Here is a 26,228-nt window from a genome sequence, read left to right on the forward strand (position 1 = left end):
ACCATGACGTTTCGCTAATTTTTCAAGCTGTTTTGTTATTGGTTTCAATGCAGTAGCTAGCGCCTGCTGCACAGTCCCCGGGACTGCTTTCTCAAGGGCCTTGTTGACCGACTCCTGGACCGAGGCGTCCAGGGCCTCAACAATGTTGTCTTCTAGGGAAGGGGTTGCCACTTCCTCCTCATACAAATTATCATCCTCTTCATAAGTGATCCAATCCTCCAGAGTGGGGCAAAATTTATATATATATCTGCTTATGAGGTGAGACACTGAGAGGAGTAAGGGGGGGAGCCAACCCACAGCACAAAAATCAAAAGGGTACCTAGCTCCTCAGCACAAGCTGTATCACTATTGTTTCAACCCCCCAGGCGTAGATGGAGCCAAAGAGCAAAATTCTTAAAGGAGGTGTGCTCCCTCGGGGCCCAGAACAGTTATTTCAGCCAACCAGGCGTGGGGGGAATCGAAGGCAAAATACGCTAATTACAGGAAAAAACGTGCTGTAGCACTGTGCGTAGCCCAATCCTACCAAGAAATAGCCCAATTGGGCTACGCACATCGTGACGAAGGGAAAAACGAAAGGGAAAGATCCAAGCGCATTCGGCTGATGAGGGGAGCCTCAGCGCGGTCAAATTAACATATTTAACACTGCTGTGGGCAGTCCAGTACCAGTAACTCCCAGACGGGAGCGCATAGAGAGAACCGCTACGCGGTCTCCAAATGCCGATGATCCTCCCGCAGCAGCGGAAAATTCAAAGATGCTTTCGGCCGGGAAAAAACACTGCGCGAAAGCTTTTGCCTCCCCGAAGACAGCGGGAGTATTGGTCTCAAGTCTCGAAACCCACGCGCGAAGATCGCACAACTAAGAAAGCCAATGCAGGCAATCACTGGATTAGGCAAAGCAAGCGGAGGTACACGCTAACATCTCACTTAAAGCATACATAGCGTCGCGCGCCTAATCAACATAAATTGCACATTTCTATGTCAAAAGATCGTAACGATGAAAATTCACTTAACTTCCTGAGTGAGCAGCAATGAAAGAGGATGAGTTCCGGTTATGGTGGCTCTTATGGGGTCTTACAGGATGTGATGCGTTACATGTGCATCATGGGAAATGTAGTTTATTTACATAATGCAAACTTTTTGTTGGCCGCTGTGAGTAGCATTAAATAGAAAGAGAAGCATAATACGAAGCCTCCGGTCCTGTAATAAAATTATGAAGCACTTTATGAGTGCTACAAGAGAATGCAGTGCAGTATGATGGATAGTTTGTTTTTAGGAAGCAAAGCTACTAAATTTAATGATTACATGTAACTGTGTTGCACTCTTCTCTACCCCGACTCCCAGACAACACCATGTTTGACAAAAAAGCGCGAATGTAAAACAAAAAGACCACCACCGTTCTCACACAGCTAATGCATGCTTAGTACTTGCCTGATTGTTGGTCATTGCGGTTTGGTTTAGTGATATCCATTTAGAACTTCAGTCTCATGGTGCTGATAATCTGGAGGAAATGAAACAGATACACACACAAATATTTTAAACTAGAAAAAAAACACTTTTATCATGCAAATCACACGCTTGTGGTTCATCAGCTGTACATACTGTCTTATTAAAAATGAAAATAGAAAGAAATGCAAGAAGAAAACCACAATTAAAAATAGTCCACTGGGTCCTCTTTGCCAAGTTTGTGCTACTTTCAGAGCTATAGAAGTAGCTGCATAGTTTATTTCAGTTTTCACATTTCCTTACACAAACAATTCACGCTGCTGCCTATCTGCTCTTTTGAATCCACCCCGGTATCAGGCACTGATTGCTGAGGCAGAAAAAGCATACCAAGTGCACTTAATAAAACAAGTACTGGCAAAGCCAGAAGGTCTCGCCTCTGTGAGCGCTATAGGCTTTGCAAATGTCTTTTAGCCATGTTGTACAGCAGCGTGGCTGCTGCTCAGCATGGCTAAATGTTAGTGGCGTAGAGTAGAGTGACATATAGAAGGATGAGGACGAGTGGTGTACAGTGGCGTGGAGTACAGTAGAGTGGCGTTGAGTAGAGTGGCTTGTGCAGAGAGGATGGCATACAGAGGAGTGGTGTACAGTGGATTAAAATGGCAGAGTAGAATGGCATAGAGTAGAGTGGCTTAGAGTAGAGTGGCACAGAGTAGAGTGGCGTAGAGTGGCACAGAGCAGGTGGAGTAAAGTGCCATGGCGTGGAGTAGAGTGGTGTGGCATAGAGAGGGGTGGAGAGGAGTAGAGTGGCGTAGCGTAGAGTGGCTTAGAGTGGAGTGGAGTATAGTGGAACAGAATAGAGTAGCATGGATCAGAGTGGCATAGAGTGGTGCAGAGTAGAGTGCCAAAGAGTGGCATTATGTGGATTGGCTTGGTGTGGAGTGGAGGGGCATTAGAGGAGTGGAGAGGTGTAGAGTGGAGTTGGCCTAGGGTAGCATAGAGTGGGTGGAGTAGAGCAGAGTGGCATAAAGTAGAGTGATGTGGAGTGGCACACAGTAGAGTGGAGGAGAGTGAAGCAGTGTGGAGTGGTGTAGAGTGGCAATGTGTGAAGTGACACAAAGTAGAGTATCATAGAGGGGAGGGGAGTGATGTGGCATGGTGTGACGCAGAGTAAAGTGGTAATGTGTGGAGTAGAGCAGAGTGAAGAGGAGTAGAGTGGTGTAGAGAGGCATAGAGTAGAGTGGAGTGGAGTAGAGACGTGTGGAGTGGAGTGGCATAGAGCAAAGTGGAGAGGCTTACAGTAGAGTGAATGGCATAGCATAGAGTAGCATAGCTTAGAGTGGTGTAGAGTAGTACAATTGTGAGTGTAAGTAAAGACAGGGCGAATGTAACAAATAAGCAGCCATTTGACTGTGTGAAAAGTAGGAAAGCACATTGCATGTCCCGGAATAATACTGAAAGGCTTATAAAATAAAAATAAATAGTACATTGCAAAAACAAAAGGAAGAACAAAGACAAGGAATAACACATGTACTTGGCCCATGCTCCAGGAAGGAGCTAACACAAGAAAGTAAAGGAAGCCTACGGGAACGAAGCAACTGAAAGATTGCAAATGAGAGTGACAACTAAAAGGGTGGGTTGTAAGCCCACTGAATTGTAAAATGTACGTCTCCCAGCACAGCGCATGCACTATGTAGGCAAGACATAAAAACAAGATTGTTTACATCATAGCTATTCAGGCTATTCACAATGGCTTTCTTTGAGTATTTGGATGACCAGGACATTCTGATTACGGGTTTTAGAAGGAGTCGCGAGCAAATTCTGGTGGTTCACAAAAGTCAAAGCAACAAACATAGATGCCTTTGAATTACGTATTTGTAGGAGTGTGGAATTTATTAAAATATCTACTTGTGCATGGGACAGGTTGCGTCATAAAACTACTTGTCCTGTAACAAAATCCAATTGTCCCTTTGGTACCATGCAGTGTGGCAAAAAGGTATAGCAGCAATCTCATTATATACCAGCTCTCATATTAGCCTCTCTGATTATGCCAGAGCTCATACCATAGTAGGGTTTGAATACTATCAATTCTCTTGTTTTGACACCTTTCCACAGATCTACATACTGGAGCTGGAGTTAGCGTAAGCAATAGTCCCCCATGGTTAGAATGCTCTTTTGAGTCTGTAAAAAAGTACTAACTTGCATGTTTTATGGGTTTTCATCAGTTTGTCTCTAATATTTTCCCATATAGAGAAAGGTTGGAAATTTACTGCTGACAAGTGCAGAAATAAAACGTCTTCAGGGTTGGGAAAAAAAAGTAGTTCGTGGGAAAGTGAACTTTTTACTGCGCAACAGATTTCTGCATGAGGACGTCAGCATTCAGGAACATTATGCTCAATGTCCTTCTGAACATATAACAGATACAGGGTTGACTCTCTCCAATTTTGCCGCACCCCAGGTTGCTTGTGCTTCCCATAACCACGGACTGGCTTGGGGACCCAAGTGGTTCGAGCCTGTTACATCAAAAAAGCTGTTGAGATTCCCAGGACCTATTTTGCAATCTAAGGCGTCAACTTTGAACACTCAGTCACTGAAGGCATTTTACGCTCAGATAACCAAGTACACAATCTAAGCAACATGACTAGCTCAAACATCAGTGGTAAATATCCCCCGATCCATGTTCCATTTTTATGGTTAATGTTCCTAAAACCTTTTGTTATGGGAGGTTTGAAGATAAGAACTCGCTGATAAACAAAGCAACTCACTGGTTTCGGCACACGAAAAGATGCCACTCAGTCATTTGAGGCGACACCCTTTGCGTGAAGAACACGTATCTAGAAATCAAAATTCCGACAGCATAGAGCTACTTTTAAGAAGTAGGGATCTTGTTGACAATCTGGTGACCTATGACTTGAGATCCTCTTTATTGTACGCAAATGAGGTTATAATTATCACCGGCTAGTTGAGAGCCACTCTAATTCTATGCCTAGTACAGGCCATACACTACTTAGATCTCCTGTACGCGAGGTGGATTGACTACCCCTTCCCAACAGCTTTTTAGGCCCTCTATGCCTGAATTCTCAATCTGTTATTTCTAGTAAAAAAAGGTCACTTCAAAGTCCATACCAATTACTTACTTGCCATGTTGCGACTAATCATACTGTGGCTAGATATTTGTTTAATATCCAGCCTTCTCAAATACCTTCCTTGCCAACAAATGACGTGCCAGCTAATCTTGGCATGCCACTGAGATCGCAGGCTACCCCATCTGCCACGAGGACAAGATTGCCAGACCACTTGTTGATTAGAGTCATCTCCTCAAATGTGGCTGGCTTCAAGTCTAAAATATAATTCTTAGACTGGTGCAAATACATGGAAAACTTTGATATCTGTATACTCCCAAAAATCTGTAGTATTAAACCAATCTTTAAAACTGGATACTTACATTTTCATGTACCAGCAATTTCTAACCAAGTGGGGAGGCCATCTGGAGGATTAACGATATGGCTGAAAGTCACTATAAGTTGAAAAATTCGTCAACTGAGCATCAATTGCCCAGAAATTCTAGCCATTAGTATCGTACCCGATAAGTCTGCTACGGTCGATATTTTTAACATCTATGCTAGAGCTGCCAAGGGAGGTAAATCATCTAAAACCTTTCAATTCCTTGAGGATTATTTTGATAGGAGCCAGACCCAATCTCGCCTTATCCTCTCAGGCGACTTCAATACCACTTTTGAGGCCCTGCATCAGAATTACTTTGGGTTAACTGATGAGGAGGACGAGAGGTGGGCGATTCCTTCACTGGACGTAGCACCCATCAAAAGGTGGACCCAAGCTGCATTGCTGCTGAAGGCTCTTTCCACAGAGTTAGGGGTTAAAGCAGCTAACGGTCTAACTAAATCCGACGCTATGGAGACCCAGTCTACAACAGACAGCACCATACAAGCCACATTATTACATTCTAGTGAACCTTAGGCTCTGATCATTGGTTGTGGACACGGTTATCGAAGAATGACTGGAAAGTGATCACAATCCTCTTAGCCACACCAAGTCAACTTTCCGTAATGCTCACTCCTCCGATCTCCACCTGCCTTCCATTACCAGGAATGTCGCACCCAACAATGATATGGACTGCCTCAAGTGGCGCCACGTAGTCCTCAAACCAGAACTCTTATCTGTGATAAGCCACGATCTTCAATCAACATTAGTCGAGATGAATAATTGCCCCCCAGAGTCTGATGTTACATCTTTTCACCATTGCTTTTTAAAATGTTTGTCTTATCTTACAGTCCCAGTGTCTCCCAAAAGAAAACACAGCAGCAAAACTACCACTTGGTTTAATAAGACTGCAGACAGTCGTAATACCCTAGCACTGGCAATCAAACTGAGGATAGTGACCAAATTCATAGGGCAAGAAAGGCCTATAAAATAAGTATGGTCCAAGCCAAGAGAGAATGGGATGAACAACGTTGGCAGGATCTTAAAGCAGCCTGCTCCACTAATGATTCATCTAAGTTTTGGTCCTAGGTTTGGGGCACTAATGGCACAGCTCTATCGCCTTCAAACTAAATATTACCATTAAATTGGTTTCTTTATTTCTCTTCCGTGTACTCTGGTGGAAAGTTAGTAGTTTCTATAACACCTCCTTCAACATGAGCCATTTCTTTCACAGAGAGCTGAATATTGGATCTAAAGGATGTAACAGTGGCACTTGAAGATGTTACTAGTGGTAGGGCTGCAGGACCTGATGTTATACCAGCAGAACTATTTCTACTTGACAAACTGAGCTGGTGACAATACATTTTAGACCTTGCTAATTCCATCGCCAAGGAAACCCTGATTCTAGGACAGGTCATTCTGATAAAAAGGGTGACCGTGGCTCCCCGGAAAACTACAGATCAATTAGTCTGATAGACTGCATCCAAAATTCCTTTTCTAGAATGCTGCTGAATAAAAAACAGCAATGGGTTGAAGAGGAAGGCATATTGACACCATGCCAAGCTGGGTTCCGTAAGAGGACTGCTACCATCAACCAGGTTTCCTGTTCCTGGCCCTCTATTGGAAGACAGTGTTGACTGGTAAGGGCAAATTTTACATTGCCTTTGTCGATCTTAAATCAGCTTTTGATCTCTCCCCATGGACCAAGCATTGGCAGGCACTTAGTGAAATGAGCATGTGCCCAAGCTCTTGACTCTGCTCATTTATTTACATGTAGCCAACTATGCCAGAATCCGATGGGGAATGCAAGACCAGCTCATAGATCGAATCCCGGTTACTAAAGGTGTTCACCAACCCTGTGTTCTTGCCCCAACACTTTTTTCATTATATTTAAAGCACATAGTTTGCTAACTTATGCAGATTTCATCTGATGCCCCCCCCCCCTCGCCGGTGTTAAAGCCCCAATTGCACTCTTCGCGTATGACACCCTGCTTATCTCCAAAAACACCTGCGGACTGCAGTTACTATAAAATCATTTTGAGGAGTTCTGCAGCTCGCGGGCCTTGTGATCAATGCAGCGAAGACTAAATATATGTCTTTTATCAGGATAAATCTTGCAAGGGTAGGCTAATATTGAGTGGTATGTACCTAAAGAAAGTAAATTCATTTGACTATTTGGGAGTGCGCTTATTCTCCACTATGTCATGGAAGCAACATCTTGATAAAATGGCTTTTAAGCAGAAACAATTAACAGGTTCCATACCGTTAACCCAGTTCTGAAAATGTATGAGTCTAAAGCAGTGGGATCTGCCCTATATGGGTCAGAATTCTGTGGTTTCTCGAATTGTTAAGGCCTCTCAAGGAAGGAAAACAAGTTTTAAGGAGCACTGCAAATCTTCTAACTAGCACACCGTCACTTCCTCTAACTTTTGATATGGGTAGGAAACCTATAGAAAGAAAAGTGAGATTGCGTCCATTACTTTATTGGAGAAGGCTATGGACTACCCCTGAGCTTGTCCATTATGCTTTAGCCCTACAGGACATTTTTAAATCCAATAGTTCCATGGCTAACTAACATCAAACAGCTATTAACTGAATTGGGTTGGCATGATCTATTGGCAACACCACTCGTTTCTATCAAAACATGAGGCTTGGACATTCCAGAATGTTGTGCATGAGGTAGCAAATGCCACGTTGACTAGAGAATTCCTTGATTTTGAATATAATAGTGTCCTAGAACAAAAATAGCTAAGTGCTCAGTCCTCCTTATTGTAAACCACTGTGAGGACCTGTCATTGAAGAGGGACCCCTTCCCATCAGGCCCACCTTTTCCCAGGCATCTCCCATATTCCCCCTTGGGGGGTGGGGGAGGATCGCCAGAGGCAGCTGTGATATTTCAATCCTTTCATATAGTGCCAATATTACTAGCCCAATACACTTTCATAAGTCTCTTACACACATAGAAGCATCCATTCACATTGCTGTGAAAATAACATATGTAAAAAAGCAGCATCTGTTGGGAAGCAAGTTGGGTAGTGGCTAGTGTTTACCTTGGCCAGAGCAACAAAAAATATAAATACCCCCAAATTTAGTTGCCTACTTTAAATCCAGAAAACCAAAATATTGTCAGCCTCCCGTACAGTGTATCATCCTGAACAAGTTGCTTCATCTCCCGGTTCCTCAGTTACCTTGGCAGCACTGAGAAACACATATGTGAAGTGATGTATATGCAAGACATTATTGCTGTGAGCCTTTTGAAAGGCAGAATACATGCTATGTCAGACCACAGAATTGAGTGCATATTAGAAAGGTGAGAGCACCCTTCCTAAGTGGCAGAACAATGCGCACAGCCTAATGGAGGAGGAATAACTGTAGAGCTATCCCCTAGAAACAGAAGGGTAACTTACTGTGCGGGTCTCCTTGTCAGTATGTATAATTCATGACTATGATTGACCACCCAAATAGATGGATGGGAGTCTCCAAAGTATGTCTGGGAGAGAATGCTGATGTTGAAGAGTCTTTGTGTACTAAAGTGCTGAAAGGATTCCCTCCTGCTATACACCATCACTGGTGATCTTGTGTTAGATCCTCTGAACTGGTGGGCGAGGTAGGTTCCTCTGTATCCATCACAGAGCAGGGGCGGAAAAATAGGGGTATGTGAGAAGGGGAGCAACATGGAAGGGCAGAGAAGTACGTGGTGAGACAAAGCTACACTGGGTGGAGGAAAACAGAAGCACATGGCGAGACAGAGCAACACGGAACTGGGAAGCACAGAAGTGCATGGCGAGAAAGAGTAACTCAGTGATGGGGAAACAACACGTGGGATGGAAGCAACACGGGAGAGGCAGAGAAGCACACTGCAAGAAATAGCATTATAGACACAGGGTGTTGAGTTGCACACAAGGGAGACAGCTAGAAACACGCTGGATCTTGTGGAGTGCTTAACCAAAGAGAAAAAAGTAGTTCCAGCAAGAGAAAAAAAAAGACACAGTAATGTGTCCATGCTCCAGGTGAGGAACAAATTCACGATGGGGAATTAAAGCCCACATAAGCCATCAATTAAGCAAGCAAATGAGAGTGATAATGAGGTCAACCAATAGTAAACTATGGACTGGTTCTAAGTTAACTGAAAAGAAACAAAGTGTCATGCAACAGACTGCGCACATGCTGTTTTGGCTGAGACCTAAAAAATAATGTTTATTCCTTGCAGAGAGGCATCCCAAGCACCATAACAGGAAAATGCAACAGACTGAAAACAACTCAAGATCCACAGACCCCATTTTTATTTTCAAACCATATTAACAATTCACACAGTAATGGTTTAACCCAGAACCATTCACCGACCTACCCAGTAGCTGAAATATAAAATGTTTCTGTGGTGCATTAAAATGTAATCCTTAGCCATAACACACAGAGTTACACCACTCCGATACAGACTGTCTGTTTACACGTGGATGTTGTGCCACCTCAGATTCTGCCCACAGGGAGAAGGAAACTGTGCAAGACCATGTAGTTCGCATTTCCACAAACGACGAGCTGTGGTATAACAAGCTTTATTTAAAAAAAAGAACATTTAAAAGCCTGTCCCTTAGTCTCCTCACTGATCGATACTGCACTACACTGCTCAACATTCATACAATAGCCACAATCTGATAAAAAAAATGTAACTCTTTTTATTATGTTATTGAGCAGTTGCTTGGCACACCAATACAGTTTCACACAGATATAGAGTGATAAAACAATCAACGGTACACGTGGATAATTGCGTAATAAGGGGTCTTTCCTTGTGAATCCACTCTTCTCCCATGGTTTCTTCCTACCCCCGCGGTTCCGTTCCTTCAAAACACCGGACCCGGATGCCTTCTAATCCGGTCAATACTCGCCCCAATGGGCCTAGATATTTTCCCATTTTTGGGGGGCATCCCCTGCTTTGATAAGCAGCCTTCACTGTTAGCTGGCACCAGTCCATATCATGCTTCCAATCCTTCACCCTTGGTGGGGTCGCTGCCCCCCAAGCCTGAGCATTATTTCTCTTTGCTATCGCCAAGGCCAGCATAAGCCAAATTCCAAGGTATTTGGGCCACTGTTCCTCCCCCGTTATTCCCGTGATGTGCCACCTTGCCTCTAGAGTGACCCGAAAACCTGTGGCTGCAGCATACTACCAGTCACTCCCTCCCAATAGCACTGGACACCGGGGCAGGCCGTTTTATAATATGAAAGAAGGATCCCTCATCCCCACACCCTCTGGCGCAACGATCAGAGTCCCACCGGCCCCACCTGTATTGTAGTGCCCTAGAGGCGGACGACCTATGTAAAATACGGATATGCACTGAGCGGAAGAGCGCACAAATGGCTCTTTCCCTAGGGCATTGCAGTGTCCCAATTCAGTCATCATCCTCCAGAAGTCCACCATCTGTTTCCCACGCTTCCCTCAGGGGGCCTAGAGGGTCCGGCAAATTATTAAGAAGTTTTCGGTAGATTCATGAAATGGCTTTTTCTCCTCCGTCTGGTCTAGAAGAAACCAGTCCTCAAGAGGAGAGTACTCTGGTATCAGCTCCCCTTCTGGTAGGATGCAGCATACGGCATGTTGCAGCTGCAAATACCGAAAGCGTTTGGTGTCTGGCATTTTATATTCGGACTGTAAATCGTCAAACAAGATCATCCCCCCATCTCGCATATGTCCCCCAGGTGATCAATACCAATTAGGCACCAACGGCCAAAGCCCTGTAGGCATCTCACTTCACGCAGTCCATCGCTGGTCCATAAAGGAGTTTGGGCAGTTATGTTATGTTATGTTATTTTATATTTATAAAGCGCACAGCTGCCACAGCAAAGCGGCGTCCCGGCGCTATAAAGGATAAGCAACATAACACCCAATGTAAAGTGTCAACCATGAATACTAAGCCAAAGGAAACAAGAATGTTTTCACTGCTTTTCTGAAAGGAAGCAAGTCCGAAATAGATCGGATACTGACAGGCAGTGTTTTCCAGAGGCTAGCTGCCAAGACACCAAATGAACGGCCACCCATTCTGGCTTTTTTTAAACGGGGAACCTTAGCCAGGAATTGGCCCGTTGAACGAAGTGTTCTAGCAGGAGTATAGGAGGAGACGGTCCGCGCTAGGATAGGGGGGGAGGCAAACTTCAGAATTTTAAAAACCAGACACAGTACTTTGAATTTTATCCTCTGCCTAACAGGCAACCAGTGAAGATCAGAAATAGAACGCCTAACTGAGCAAAACTTAGGCAAACCAATCAGCATACGAGCGGCCGCATTTTGCACACGCTGAAGGCGAGTGAGCTCTGCTTGGTTGGTGCCCAATAAGAGTGCGCTGGCATAATCCAATCTAGAAAGGATCATGGCCTGCACTATAAGTTGCCTAGTAGAGGCGTCAAAAAATTTAAAAATGGGCCTAAAACTCTGAAGGATGCCAAAACAGGTGCCCGCCACTTTCTTTGTGTGGGGGGTAAATGATAAGTTGGCGTCAAGCAAGACCCCAAGGTTCTTCACCTGAGTTACCGGCGTAGGCGTTTGGCCAAGCTCTGAGGGCCACCAGTCGTCTCCCCAAAGATGAGTTTCTTTTCCCAACACTAAAACTTCAGTTTTAGTGGCATTGAGTTGGAGACAATTATCGGTCATCCAACTTGCCACCTCCCTAAGGGCTCCTTGAAATTTAGAGGCATTCAGCGCAGTGTTCCCATTTAGTGCGACCGCTAGTTGGGTGTCATCAGCGTATGACACCATGGTTAGATCCCATTTATTGGCAACCCCCATCAGCGGTCTCACATACAAATTAAACAGGGTCGGGCTAAGTGCCGAGCCCTGCGGAACTCCTTGGGAAATAAGGCGAGGAGAAGACTCATAGGGGGGAGTACACACCTTAAAAGTACGCTCAGCCAAGAATGAACGAAACCAATCCAAAGCAGTACCCTCCACTCCGGCTTCTCTTAATCTCTAGAGCAGAATCGGATGGGAAACAGTGTCGAAAGCGGCACTAAGATCCAGAAGGATCAGTGCCGCCGTCTGTCCAGAGTCTAACAATCTGCGAAGATGCTCAACCATAGCCACCAAAGCTGTCTCGGTGCTATGGCCTGCTCTGAAGCCATTCTGGGACGGATGGAGGATACCTGTGCTTAAAAGATGACCAGATAGGATGTTATTAACATGAGCCTCAGCAATCTTAGAGACCCAAGGAAGCAAGGAAATGGGCCGGTAATGTTCTGGCTTTGTCGGATCTAATGTAGCCTTTTTCAATATCGGCATAACCATAGCTTGCTTCCATTTTATAGGTACCATCCCAGAACTAAGAGATAGCCTGATGAGATTGTGAAGAAACGGGAGACAGATCTCAGCGGATTCCCTAAATTGTGCCGGTCTCAGAGGGTCCATTGGAGAGCCCGATTTGACCTTCACGACTAGGGAATCAAATTCTTCCTGGGAAGGCACAGGAAGCACTAACAATGGACTAGAGGTGACATTCATAGAATCTACATTGTTAATGGATTTTCCACGAAGAAGGACGCTAGTTCTTCACAATGAGCCTGAGAGCCATTCCCCAACATTACAGTTTTTCTGTTAGTTAAATCTTTAAGAACTTTAAAGATTAATTTGGTTGGGTTGGCACAGTTCTTAAATTCCAAGGAGTAGAAAGAAGCTCGTGCTTTGCAAATAGCTCGATGATATACTTTAATACTTGCCTGATAACCCTGTTTAAGGAAGGGGTCATATGCCTTGCGCCAGGCTCTTTCAGCCCTTTTACAGGCAACCTTAAGGAGCCTAAGGGATTCATCGCACCATGGGCTAGAGTGGCCAGGCCTGATCTTACTCCAGCCTGCTGGTATTAAGGTGTCTAGGGCCTGGGTCAACCAATTACAAAAATAATCATACCCGGAGGTGACATCAGTAGGATGTTCTGGTAGATTTTGTAATAGAAGCTGATGAAAATCCTCCAGGTTCAGGTTCCTCCAAGGTCATTTAAAAACGACAGGTGTGGTACTTCTAAAAGGAGACACGGTCGAAGTAATCCGAATATCAATCAAATAATGATCTGTCCAGATTATCGGCTTAGGTGGCAGTGCTTTCGCATTGTCCAGATTCGTCAAGAAGGGGTCCAGAGTATGACCCCCTACATGAGTAGGACCGCAAATAAGCTGATGTAATCGTAATGCCTCAAAATCCGTAAGAAAGCTGCACACCGCAGAGGATTGAGTAGCATCCATATGGAGATTGAGATCACCTATTATGCTAAAATTTGCTGATCTAAGGGCTAGAGAAGAGACCACCTCTGGAAGGGCTGACCGAAAAGCATCGTCAGGACCGGGGGGCCTATAAATGACCAGACCAGAGAGGGTGAACTGAGAGGACATCGAAATAGCGAAGTGAGCACTTTCACAACCCGCTATACTTACAGCATTCCATAAACAGGGGTAACATGTCCTTACCACGGCCGCAATCCCTTCACCTCTCGAGTTACGGTGTAAAGTATACATAGTATAGTCAGTAGGCAAGGAGAGATTTATCGCCGCAGTCGCATTATCATGTAACCAGGTTTCCGTTAGGAAAAATATGTCAGGTTTTTCATCGATAAGCAAAGTAAAAACCTCTAAATAATGACATACTAGGGACCTCACATTTAGGTGAAATATTTTAAAATCAGTTTGCCGGTGAGAAACCGAAGAACGGTTTACAGTGTTAATAACACTTGGTGGGGGCTGTAAAGCCCTAATAGGCATGGGCAATGGGAGCTCGAACCCGCACCCAGCGCATTGCACAGGGCCGGAAAGGGGGTCGAGAACTCCATGCACACATCCACTCACCCTGTTTCTGTAACTGCGTAGGTTGCTCGCCGTCAGCATGGTCGACCTCCTGCGTGGCCTGCCCTAGCCCTGCCCTAGCCCTGCTGAAGCGTGGACGAGCGCAGACGGGTAGGACTCTGGCGCGACTCCGGCGCAGGGAAGGCGCACACCACTGCGCGTCACCGCTGCGCGTGCAAATGGCTGGGTTAAATGCACTGTCCGCGCATAGACTGCCCGCCTACTCCCCCAATATGGCGCCCAACAATGACCCGGCAGTTTCCCAAGCCAAGATGGCGTCCACAGGTCACCCACGCTTCCCCCAAGGACGGGACCCGCCAAACAGCGGTGCTGACACAATTTAAAGTGCGGGTAAGAGGACCGCGATTCTAGTAAAATCAAGGCATAAGAAATCATGAAAAAGCAAATACGAAAACAGGTAGTTTTAAAATAGCACGAATAGCGCAGGAGTCTGAGGCAGGCTATTGCTCTGTCACCTTATCCAACTGACGCGTGCAACTGCCCGGCTTAAATGCACTGTCCGCGCCTAGACTGCCCGCCTACTCCCCCAATATGGCGCCCAACAATGACCCGGCAGTTTCCCAAGCCAAGATGGCGTCCACAGGTCACCCTCGCTTCCCCCAAGGACGGGACCCGCCAAACAGCGGTGCTGACACAATTTAAAGTGCGGGTAAGAGGACCGCGATTCTAGTAAAATCAAGGCATAAGAAATCATGAAAAAGCAAATACGAAAACAGGTAGTTTTAAAATAGCACGAATAGCGCAGGAGTCTGAGGCAGGCTATTGCTCTGTCACCTTATCCAACTGACGCGTGCAACTGCCCGGCTTAAATGCACTGTCCGCGCCTAGACTGCCCGCCTACTCCCCCAATATGGCGCCCAACAATGACCCGGCAGTTTCCCAAGCCAAGCAGTCAGTTTGTTATCCCATCCCAATAGTTCTGTCACTTCTCGCCACGCTCGCACTACCGCCTGTGTATGGGTCGGAAGCTCCTTCTCACGGCTTTTTCGATAGAGCACCCGTGGATAGCCCATCAATCCCATGGCATACCGGTCCAGCCAATATGCTGGATCCAAGGTGACTGTAAACACCCAGCCATTTATGTTTATTAGTTGGGATAACAGGTAATAGCACTTGATATCTGAAACTGCCAAACCACCCTTGTATACTCCGTGCTGAAGTTTGCGCAAAATTATTCGCTGGGTACCTCCCTCCCATAGCAAGTTGCGGAGCTCGGAATCGACTGTCTGGAAGACATTAGGCAGAATTTTGTAGGGGGTGTTCTGGAGCACATATAATAGGCGTGGGAGGGCCATCATCTTGAACAGGACAGCCTGGCCCATCAAGGAGATCGGCAGCTGTCGCCAGTGGGCCACGTCCTCCCTCAATATACTTAGCTGCAGGAGTATGTTGAGCGATAAAAATTCCCGACTCTGAGTGAGTGATACGGATACCCAGATATTTAAACTTTTCTTTCCATACCAACACCACGCAATCAGATGTCTTGGGGGGAGGAGGAGATCACAGTCCAATGGAAATACTAGGGATTTATCCCAATTTATTTGATAGCCAGAGTACCTGCCAAATAGCTGGAAGATGTGTATAAGTTGATGGATTGACTGCCGGGGCTGGTGCACATATAGTAAGACATCATCCGCGTACAGAGAGATGCGCTCTTCCCAGCCCCTCTCGCTCGTGATGCCGTAGACAAGCGAGTGGCTTAAGTGCCACTGCAAAAATAATGGGGAAGAGGGGGCACCCCTGGCGGGTGCCCCTGTGCAGTATGTATGACCTGGACACTGCCCCATTGACCCCGACTCTCGCCATTGGGTCACAATACAGAAGTCCCTGAATTTTTCCCCGAAGCCCATTCGCGTTAGGACTGCAAATTATTGATGGCAATTCTATGCTGTCGAACGCCATATGCGCATCTGACTAAAGCAGCACCGCTGTCTCAGCTGGATGGGTCGCCGTCATTTGCATTACCTAATTCAGCCACCAGAGATTCAGCCTGGTACTCCGCTGCAGCATAAAGCCCGACTGGTCAGGGTGGATGATGGAGGCGATGACTGGGAGCAGTCTATTAGCCAGCACCTTAGCCAGAACTTTGGCTTCAAAGTTTAACAAAGAGATAGGCCTGTATGAGCCACACTGGTCCAGTGGTTTGGCCTTTTTCGGGATGACTGCTATGGTGGCTAGTCTGATATCTTCGGGCAGCTGCCCAATTCCCCACGCCTTTGGAAACATGTTGAGCAGCGCCTGCGCTACTTTGTCCGCCACACATTCCGCGGCTAGCTCGTTAAGGCCTGTCGCCTTCCTGGATTGTACATCTCGTACTGCACGCACTATCTCCCCCACCATCAGGTCACAAATTGAACAATTAAACCATGCAGACAATCTGAATTTGTGGCAATTCTTGGTGAGCCCAAAGCATTTTACTGAAAGCAAAGACTAAAACCACTAGTGCAGCCTTTATAAAAAACAAGCACTGGCAATTCCAAGAAGACCTGCATATGTAAGAACTATTGGCTTTTGCCAATGTAAATTGTATATTGCAAATTGTAAATGTATTTATATAGAGCTTACTACCCCGACAAGGCACTGAAGAGCTTTTTCGACGAGTAGCATCCTACTCCGGACCCCAGGATTAGTAGTTGGCAGGTTACTACAAATTCTTATTTTTTCATATGCCAAAACATGCACTATAATAATATGTGTATCATGAAGTATGTCTAATACAACCAAAAACATCCCACTTAATTCTTCCCTTGCAGCGTCCGTGTTATTTTTCTCTTTAGCATGCTCCAGTCTTCTGTAAACATTTTGAGTGGAATTTACTTTGAAGGTTCGGAATTCAGGGGAATCCAGAGCTAAGCCTGTGCGGAAGTTAACATAAATTGTATACGGACTGCATCTTACAGGCACCACACAAACACATCTCTGGAGGAATCACCACAAAACACTAAAGTTCAACCACTGGTCCTGGAGAAGGGATGGTTAAGATGGAACAGGGACGGGGATGAGGGATAGAAGTAATGACAGGAGAAGGGGGATGGGAGGCAAAAGAAGCAACATGAATGGGGATATGGGAGTGCCTGAAAAAGCACATACTCATGTGGATTGGTTGAAAACAAAGAAAAACATAGCTCCAGGAGCAGTTGAAGGACACTAGTACTCTGCCCCTGCTCTATGGGAGGGACAAGCTCAAGAGATGATATGACGCAATCATGCCATGCCAAATAGAAAAGAAGAAAATGCAAGCCACGCTGAGCCTAACCAATGGGAAGCCTGTGGGGGGCTGTAGCTCACTAATTGTAAACAACATGTCTCGAACAGACCTAAAACAAGCATTTGCAATGCAATAGCGCTTGCTTTTACAAGAGTTTGAGCTATTGGCATTCTAAATGACAATGCATTTTATTGATGTGTTGTTTTGAAAATAGATAAATAAAAGGCATTGTCATTTTACAATGCCAATAGCTTAATCTCTTGCAAATGCGAGACCTATTGCATTGCAAATGCCAGCGCCAGTGCTGACAAAGCTATTTGAGAAAATAGTGCTCGGAGGCTGTAATTAAAGCCTACCGAGTAACAACACACGTAACAGGAGGTGTCGCCATGGAATGTTACAAAATGAAGCAAGGCGGTTCTAAGGAGGGACTACTAAGCCTATTGACCAATGAACAGCCACAGTTTACCGAGGACAATGACAAAAGCCAATGAAAAATATGGGTGGAGAGTGGGCGGAGCTTCAAGTCTCTACCTGAATACAGCATGCCTCGCAGAGCAGCGCATGCGCTGCCCAGGCTTGACCTAAAAAGAATGCGTAAAAAGCCTGTACCTTCATTTCCTCACAGATCGATACTGAGCAGCACTGCTCAATATTTATATAATAGGCACAATGTGATAAATGAAACCATGCAGATAATCGGAGTTTATGGCAAATCTTTGTTACCAATAAAATGCTTTTGTTTAACTAAGACTAAAACCTCTTGTCATGTCCTTTAGACTAGTTCTATCATGTATACCCATATTACATACATTTGTCCCATCCACATAACAGTAAACGATTCTAAACAGGTGACCTTTTACCTAATAGCATGCTCCTGTCTCTTCGACACCAGTCTTTCGGTACTCTATTATAATCCCTGTACCTGGCGTACATAAACATGTCCCCAGGCATAGCAGAATTATTCTGTATAAGGATCACCACTTTTTTCATCCTTGACCAACAGCCAACTGTGCATGATCACACTTGTTTAGAAAAGCACTGGTGATTGTTTTCATATCATTTATGATTGTTTTCAAAACATCCATGATTGTTTTAAAAACATACCGATTCTAGAAAAAACCCTGGAGTGACTACTTTAGTATAAAAGACCCTCACTCCCTCCTACAAATTAGAGAATTCCTTCCAAGCTGACAAGGGGTCCTCCATGCTGAATCTTTGACACGCAGCGGTCTGACATCCCTTGCAGGGTGTCATCTTCGAAGCAGAGAGGGGGGTCCTTCATTCTCAACCATCAGGTGAGGGGGCTGGTTCTTCCCTAGGGGTTTCTTGGCTACAGATACACATAGCTACATGCATATACATGCTACACACCTACAGATCTATGCTTCGTACATTTAGGCAAATTACTTAGGGCACGCATTTTAGGAATATGCAAGTGCTACTGTTTTTTATCTGAACTGCTTATGTTCATCTTATTAGCATTATGGTAGAAATGTATCTACTATTTATTATATTGGTGCTAGCAATCTCTTTTGTATGCTTCTGTCTCCTGATTGTTGGAGCACATTTGTTTTACACCAGATTGTAACTGGACCAATAAATACTTATTGAAACGTCCTAATCGCCAACTCGTGTATTTTCTGAGAGTAAGCAAGCACGAGTGTCTGAGCGAAACTTACTGTACTGTTTCCACGATCCTTGAGGAATCAGGGTTGTCATGTTCAGTGGTTGCCAGAAACTACCTACACCACTGTAGAATACAGGGGGGTGGTAGTGGCACTGTAGAGCTAGCTGGTCTAACGGCTGACCTATCCTGTGGGGGTGTCCGAAAGCGGTTGGGACACCAAGTCCTCAGTTTAGGTCATCCAAACCGCGCAGGTCCTGGGGGACTCCTAGGAACTACACAACACTCTAAGATCAGCTTTTAGTGAAGGGAACAAACTTCAAAAGAAAGAATTATACAGCAGAAGAAAACAACAACCACAGTGAAGAACAACGAGCTAGCAACAAAGATGAAAGGAAATGCATTGGCACACATAAGAAGTATATTTAAAATAATCGACAGAAGTAGAACATTGGAAAAACCGACAGAATGAAAACAATTCAGGAGCCATAGACCCCATCCTTTTTTCAAACCATATTCAGAGTAATGGTTTAACCCGCAACCATTCACTGACCTGCCAAGTATCTGAAATATAAAATGTTTCTGTGGTGACTTAAAACGTAATCCTTAGCTGGAAGCTACCCTCTGCAAAAGCGGGTGCCTTAAATACACTGAACACAGGCAAGAATTAACCCCTTCAGTGCCACGCCCTTTCCCCCTCCTGTGCCGGGCGTTACATTAGTGGGTGGGGTTCATGACGAGATAGTCTCGTCATGGGCACAGCGCAACCGTGCTCCATGACGAGACTATCTCGTCATGGGCACAGAAGAGGTTAAAACAGGAATATAATGGAGGTGGAAATCGCAGTTGACGTCCTGCCTGTGCTGCTGAACATTAAGAGTTGCAGCCCCCACTAGGTGCTATTACTGCAAATTATTCAAAAAACATTGCTTTTTCATTTTCTGCTTAGTATGCAAACTGTGATTTTACAAAATGGCTTTGATGATTAATTTCAAAAGCTTAAAATGTTTTCTTACACTGTACACAGGGTTCCAAATGATAAAAGCTGCAAAAAATAGAAACGGTATAAACGTTTAAAAAGACGAGCTGAACATTTTCTTTACAAAAGAATCCCATGGTTTATAACTCACTTCGTCTTTGGTAGCTCTTCTGCACTGCTTCCTGAATTTAACAAAAAGAACAACTAAGAATGGAGGGAGAAAACAGGACGTGATCAGTGTGCATTAATTTTTCCCCTTCCCAATTAAAATCATATTTTTTAAAATTAGCTACATATTGCCTGTATAATTTAAGCCTTTTTTATATTTTAATAAAACCTCACTTTTCAGAACACGGTAACAAGGTAAATAGTGTTTAAAAAGCCATAGAACAAGAAGAGATAGAGACACAAGCAAGTACAACTAAAAACATCAAGCATTACTTAAAAGTTATTTTCCAAAAGACCTTCCTCTCCACCAGGAGGAATCTAAGTAAATGGAACAGCCCATGTGCTCCCTGCTCGTGGCGACCAGCCCAGAACTTTTCATTGCGCACTTGACTCCCATGTCCTTTTTCCTGAATATCCATCCACCTTATATGTCACCGGGTAGGTAAGGGAGGCACTGATTCCCAGCCCTTTCTTATCACTCGAGAGAAAGCAAAACGGTATTTTCGCGCTCTAACTTATCTCAACTCAGGTCTAGGTAAAGAAGACTCTGCCATGCCCCCCACATAATGAAGAACTGCCCTCAAAATCACGTCCCTCATTTCAGCAGATCACAGAAGAACCGTTCTTGCCCTTATATGGCACTATTTAAACATTGCTCCTCTGCCCCGCCTAAAGTTTTTTGCTTAACTCAAACGTGTAACCCAGAATTCAAGGCTTATTGGCTTCCACAAGCTTCCTGTTTACAGCTGTAAACTGGGCTCATTAACAGCACATTAACACTACTTTTTTTTTTATAAGATAAAGAAAGCATCGGACTAGAATATACTCCCTTCTCTGGCGGTATCAGTGCCCCAAAACCACCCTGTTTCACTCACTCCTACAAGTTAGGTGGCCGGCCAAAGAAAAAATCCCTTTTGCCCTGGTTCGGTCAGTCAGATTACAAATTACTGCAGCCTGTAATACTGAGGAAAAAACCAGAAGTAACACCAAACATTGAAGAAGAAAGAAAATGTACAAAACCATTACATCTAGGCAGGAAATCCGCCTTTTTAGTGTGGCTACCCTAGATTTCTCGCCTTTTTCTGGACCCTATATTTTTGCAGGCTTTAGAACTCTGTGCACTTTAACGTTGCTAACCAGTGCTAAACTGCCTGTGCTCCCCCTTCAAACATGGCTGAATGAGGATACTACTACTTTCTATATTTAACATGTGTCAGAAATGCTCCAGATTCTCCACGGAGGCAGAAAGCAGCCTAGACCCAATGCTCACCTTCCAGAACACACTGCGTAAATGCAGCTGTTCCAGACAGGGGGAAAGGGGAATGGGACAGAGAAGAGACACTCGTGCTGGACCTCGTCTTCTTCTTCGTCTTATGTAAGTGGTTTCTTGAAGACCTAGTGCACAGATGAGGACAACAATTCAAATCTGCTCATTACAGACTAATTTCTCTATACTCTCTCTCTCTACTCCTGTACTTCCCCCTACCAGGTTCTGCAGGAGTAGTTGCTCCTCTTCTGTAGATGTTAGGTTGGTTACTGGTTATGTTCGTAGCGGGTGATACCTAATGCACGCAGGAAATACAATTACAGTTAACAGCTCTTCCTTCCTATCTAACTATTTACTCTCATTTCTATCTTCCTCTCCCCTACCTGTATTCTGTCTCTCAAATCTTGACAAGTTTGTTTTTCAACAGTAGGACTCACAATAGTCAATACTGAGTTCAGACTTCTCTTGTAGTTTTTAATCACTTTATTAAATCTCTGGTCTGAATTCTTTTTTTGCTCAGCTTCTAGGATTACGCGCAAAAAGGGACAGGGTAAGGTAAATAGGAGGTAGGACAGAGCAGGTGAGTACGCAAGGGAGGAAGGGAAAAGAAGCCTGAGCAAGCGCTGTTGTAGAACTCCTGTAGCGCTCCAAACAGATTGTACACAGTTTTACTCATAAATTTCTCTGCTTACTTGTGCGTTGCTTCAATGTTCTGGTTTGGCTCTCTCATTCGTACTTTCTCTGACCATCGCTGGTTTGCCTACCGGAGATGAAGAAATGTTGCAGCCGCTCACAGCGTTCTATGGTAGATTGAGTTAGGGCTGCTTGAACGGGAGACTCAGTCAAGGTGACTCGAGGAATTAGTCATCCCGGGCGGACAACTCTTTTGCCATGACTGGACGCTCTGAATTCAAACTCCAAATTGTATTTACACTGGTACCCCTCCCGAAGCTCATAGAACCACGGAGGGAATTTAGAAGGTCGCGCTCCTTCAAAACTGCAACTCTGGTGAGCGTGCTCAGAAATTGCGTCTTCTCGGGATTCTAGACAAATTGAAGTGCGCGGTAGAACGCACTTCCTCAGAACTCGAACACTCAAGTCTCATGAGATCTCGTAACCCAGCCGCTACTCTTCTCAGAAGGTCAGTAAACAAAGCGACTTTTCTCTTCAGTTGAAGATACATCCAGCAATTAAAACGAGAGGGCCTTACAAATACCCTATGTTTTCTTTTAATCTGACTCTTCACTAAAATGGCATTCACCTACTCCCTGACAACAGGACTATAACTCCGTAGTACATGGTACAAAATGTACCCTGGGCCTGGAAGTTAAATGCCACTAGTGGACTGCAGCACCTATTGTGCCAGCCTCTATAAGGGCAGTGCAAACATGGCTTCTGGCCTACAACTGCAGCGTGACTGTAATAGTGCAAAGCAGGCACTGTGACCTGTCAAAATAAACTCTTTTAACAGGATAAAAACCTTGCTGTTAAATATCAGTATGCCACCCGTATTAGAGCCTTGTAGCCCACAAGGCAGGGTGCATGGTATTTAAAAGTGAGACATTTAATATTACCATATCTCTTCAGTTACAAGACCCTAAAAGCCTTTTTCATTGGTGAAGGCTTACTGTCCGATGTATAAACCAGAGTGCATATTACAATACTAATACTGTATATCTAGAATGGGCCTAGCTGAAAAAATAATTAAAGAGCTATTTTAGTAACTATTAAAAATCCAATTCAATGGTGAAGTCAGAGTTTTAACAAATAGTAAGATAAAGTAGCTTATAGAAAGTTAGCTTTCCTTGCATGAAGTTCCATAATGCTAATTTGCATTGGCTCTCATGCTTCTCCCAGCCAGTGATTAGCCTTGAATAGGTGGGAAAATGTTTGAAATGCCTCACAGAAGGAAAGAAAGGGCTGACCTGAATGGGCAGAGATTACTTCTCTGAAAGCCACAGAATATGCAGGTTGGGGGCTATGGGCATCCTTTTTGATACCAGTGTCAAATCCTGGTTGATCGTCCCACCCTGCTTGACAGGTCTGCTGGGCTCACATATAACACTTGTGGAGCACTTGAAAAGGAGATAACAACGTTTCAAGACAGTTTTCGTGTATCCACTCTCTGATTGGTGCAGACCCTGCTTTTGATCTCCCATACTTCTGTCTCCCTGTTTGTTGCGGGTACAATACCTGCTCCAAGATGGATTTTAGTGTAAGACGTTGGAGGATACTATGATTACAATAATGCACTTCTCATACACGTCCCCACCACTCGAACTCACGTTTACTGTGGCTGAAGATTTTTTGCTTTCTTGAAAATGGATTTATGCATTGCATTTTGGGTCGGTTTATAGTAAGACAAATTAGAACTACTGGAAAAGGGGGTAGGGTTGGCACTGTAAGCTTAGGGAAGGGCCAAGAGTCACTCCACCCACCAGCTCATGCCAGGCATAAATGTGGCATCTCTAGGAACCCACTTCAGAACACTTTCAGGGTCTGCGGAAGATCAGAAGAGGAGTGGACCTGCTGTCTGTGGCCTAAGAGGAGCCATGAAGGATTGGACCTGCTCCCTCTTGTACCCATGATAAAGAAGTGGACTCCATGGGTCAGCTGGCTGACCTCCTGTGTGGCTACTCAGAAACAACAAGTTGTAAGAGGCCATTTCCTGGAAGTATTCAGCTGATCAATGTTAACTCAGCATTGAGTTACCCATTTGTTGACCTCTGCCTGACACCATGTGAGTCTCTATGCCTCTCCTGAAGTCCCGGGGGGACTTTAGAAGTGTACTCCTTTGGTGGACTGGGACTTACAAGACTAAGTCAGAAGTTGAAATCTTTAACCAGTATGATCCTGGCTGGTGTATCCGACCTGCATTCTGCCTCAAATTGCTCCTAGCTCCCAGTCAATCGTGACCAACCAATGACTATCATTGCCACTTTTTGTTCTTTTTGGCGCTATTTCTACTAAAAAATTCATATCTAGAGTTTCCCTTATTGGATTTTTGACACTTCATTACTTTGTAATCTATTTTTCCGATTTGGGGGTTTATTGTTTTTGTAGTGTGACTTTGGTGCTGTAGAAGTACTTTACACATTGCCCTACGTTAAGCCTATAGGCTTGATTCCATAGTTACAAGTAAGTTGAAATCAGGTTAATTTAGTGACTTTGAGGGATCACCATGACAAGGGTTGTGGTTATTCATTGACCTGGGTAGTCACCCACCCCAAATAATAATCACATTTCTTACAATTTCCAACAAAGAATCCCACTGGAAAAACCCTAACATTGTTGAGGGACAGGGAAATAACAAAGGTGCTGGTGACAAATTTGAGTGAGTGACTGAAAAGGAAAGTGGAAAACTACAACATGCAGGACTGCCACGTACCATGCTGTAAGCTAACTGCTGCTTTATCCTATCACTGCTGAAACTGCCACAGAAGTTAACCCTGACACACAGCACACCATAATCGATTGTACTGCCCTTTTGCTTCTAAGAGCCAGTGTTCATCTTCAAGAGGTGGCATATCCCAAATCTCAGTACTTGAATTCCCAACACACCCTAAGTTACCTGCCCTGATATGTAAGTGACACGGCTGCAGGTTAAGAACCCCCATCCCAGAAGATCCCCCTCACCAGAGTATGAAGATGGTTTGTTTGGGTAACTCATATGGAAGCAAGCCACCAGATATGGTAAATGGATCACCAGACGGCGTTCACAGGATCTCCCTGAAGTATCAAGCCCCTACCAACTAAGGGGCCGATTCCGATCTCGCTCGGAAGGGCTACGAACGCAATCCAGCCGTAAAAAGTACGAGCCGTACGCGTGTTTACCGACCGACTCGTACAGTTGTACGAGCGAGCAAGTACGATGCGAGAAACGCAAAATCGCCGACCAACTCATTTCCGGGTCTGAAACGGTCCGTACGCCTCGTCCGTAAGCAAACCGTGCCGTGCAATCGGGGCGAATTCCGACCGAGCCAGGACGATGCACGCGCCTGCTCGCAAAACGTCTGGGAAACTGCCTTTGGGGGATCTGCGTCGGACCCCCCATCACCCGCAGCCTTACGACTCAGACATAGTAGGAGACCCAAGGGTCTCCCCAAAACAGGCATGTACGGTAGGAATGGCACTGATGCATACCCACTGTAGGGGGAGCCCTTTTGCGAGCCGTACCCATTCAGTCAATAGGAGCCCATGTACGCGTCGTATGACTGGCTCCCATTAACTTCTATGGGAGTCCGACCGCATCGTACTCGCTCAGTCGGACTGCAGGAGTCCGGCTGGGTTGGAAAACACTCCGGATCTGGCTCGGTCGGAGAGCTTTCCGACCCAGATCGGAATTGGCCCCTAAGTGTTGCAGTTGTTCCCAGCACAGCGGTTGTCAAGGATGTCATCAACTTCAAAGTCCGGGAAACCATTCACTTGCACCAGCATCTAGACAGTCCCTCTAACTGTTTTTAGTCTGGAGTCACGCACACCTTCATGAAATCTCCACCAAATGAGGAATGCACCCACACAACAAGGAGCAAATTTACAATGTGAGCCAGGCAAATGCAAAAAACATGTGAACAAATAAACTTTACTTGAAAATCATAGGTGAGGCGATCACTTGGGGTCACAAGCCATTTATAATCAGCCAAGATAGACATGACCTCCTTATCAAGTGCAAAAGTTCATTAACCGATACGGCTGTGGTAGTTTTAAAATTACAAATACGCATACAGGGATGGAAACCATCAGCATACAGAATTGCGATATTCTTGAGGAGCTATGCAAGGACTTATATTCAAATTTGGCTGTAGGCAACCAAAAATTCTGATCTTGCTGCAGTGTCAAGAGAAAACAATGGTGCTACTGTTCTATGGTCTGATTTAGATGCAGTATTATAGACTGCAGTCTGAAAGTTCATGCAACCTAACTCTGCTTACAGTATGACTCAGGCAACAAAGTGAGTCATAGATCAGTAATGACTGTTTTTGGAACACCATTTACCCAATCAATTCTGTCTAAAAAATCCAGGCTAAATAAGCAGATGGCAGCTTGTTTAGGGACATTAGGTATCGCAGCTTGGTAAAGTACTCTACCACAACCACCACTGCATTGAACCACCAGGACACTGGTAGATCCACTATAAAATCCATGCCGATATTTGTCCTTGGTTTACCGTAGTGGCATTCAGTTGTACCTTACCAAACAAACAGAAACTCATTCAGATATGAACCACAAGATCCATGACTCTCCCTGTAACTGGCGGAGTCCCCTC

The 26,228-nt window shown here is 44.8% G+C and overlaps 1 protein-coding gene across 3 annotated transcripts in view; it reads right to left on the minus strand.

The window, feature by feature from the left end:
* Positions 1-26,228, minus strand: part of ERCC6L2 (ERCC excision repair 6 like 2) — a 1,253,563-nt gene that overhangs the window by 1,172,126 nt on the left and 55,209 nt on the right. For all 3 annotated transcript variants that reach the window (XM_085632896.1, XM_085632894.1, XM_085632895.1), the window contains one exon: positions 1,429-1,498. In XM_085632896.1, the coding sequence (XP_085489022.1) occupies positions 1,429-1,468 (40 nt within the window). In that variant the 5' untranslated portion in view covers positions 1,469-1,498. The remainder of the gene's footprint in view (positions 1-1,428; positions 1,499-26,228) is intronic.

The sequence above is a fragment of the Triturus cristatus genome, chromosome 2_1, assembly GCF_964204655.1.
Source record: "Triturus cristatus chromosome 2_1, aTriCri1.1, whole genome shotgun sequence".
NCBI classification, from domain to species: domain Eukaryota; kingdom Metazoa; phylum Chordata; class Amphibia; order Caudata; family Salamandridae; genus Triturus; species Triturus cristatus.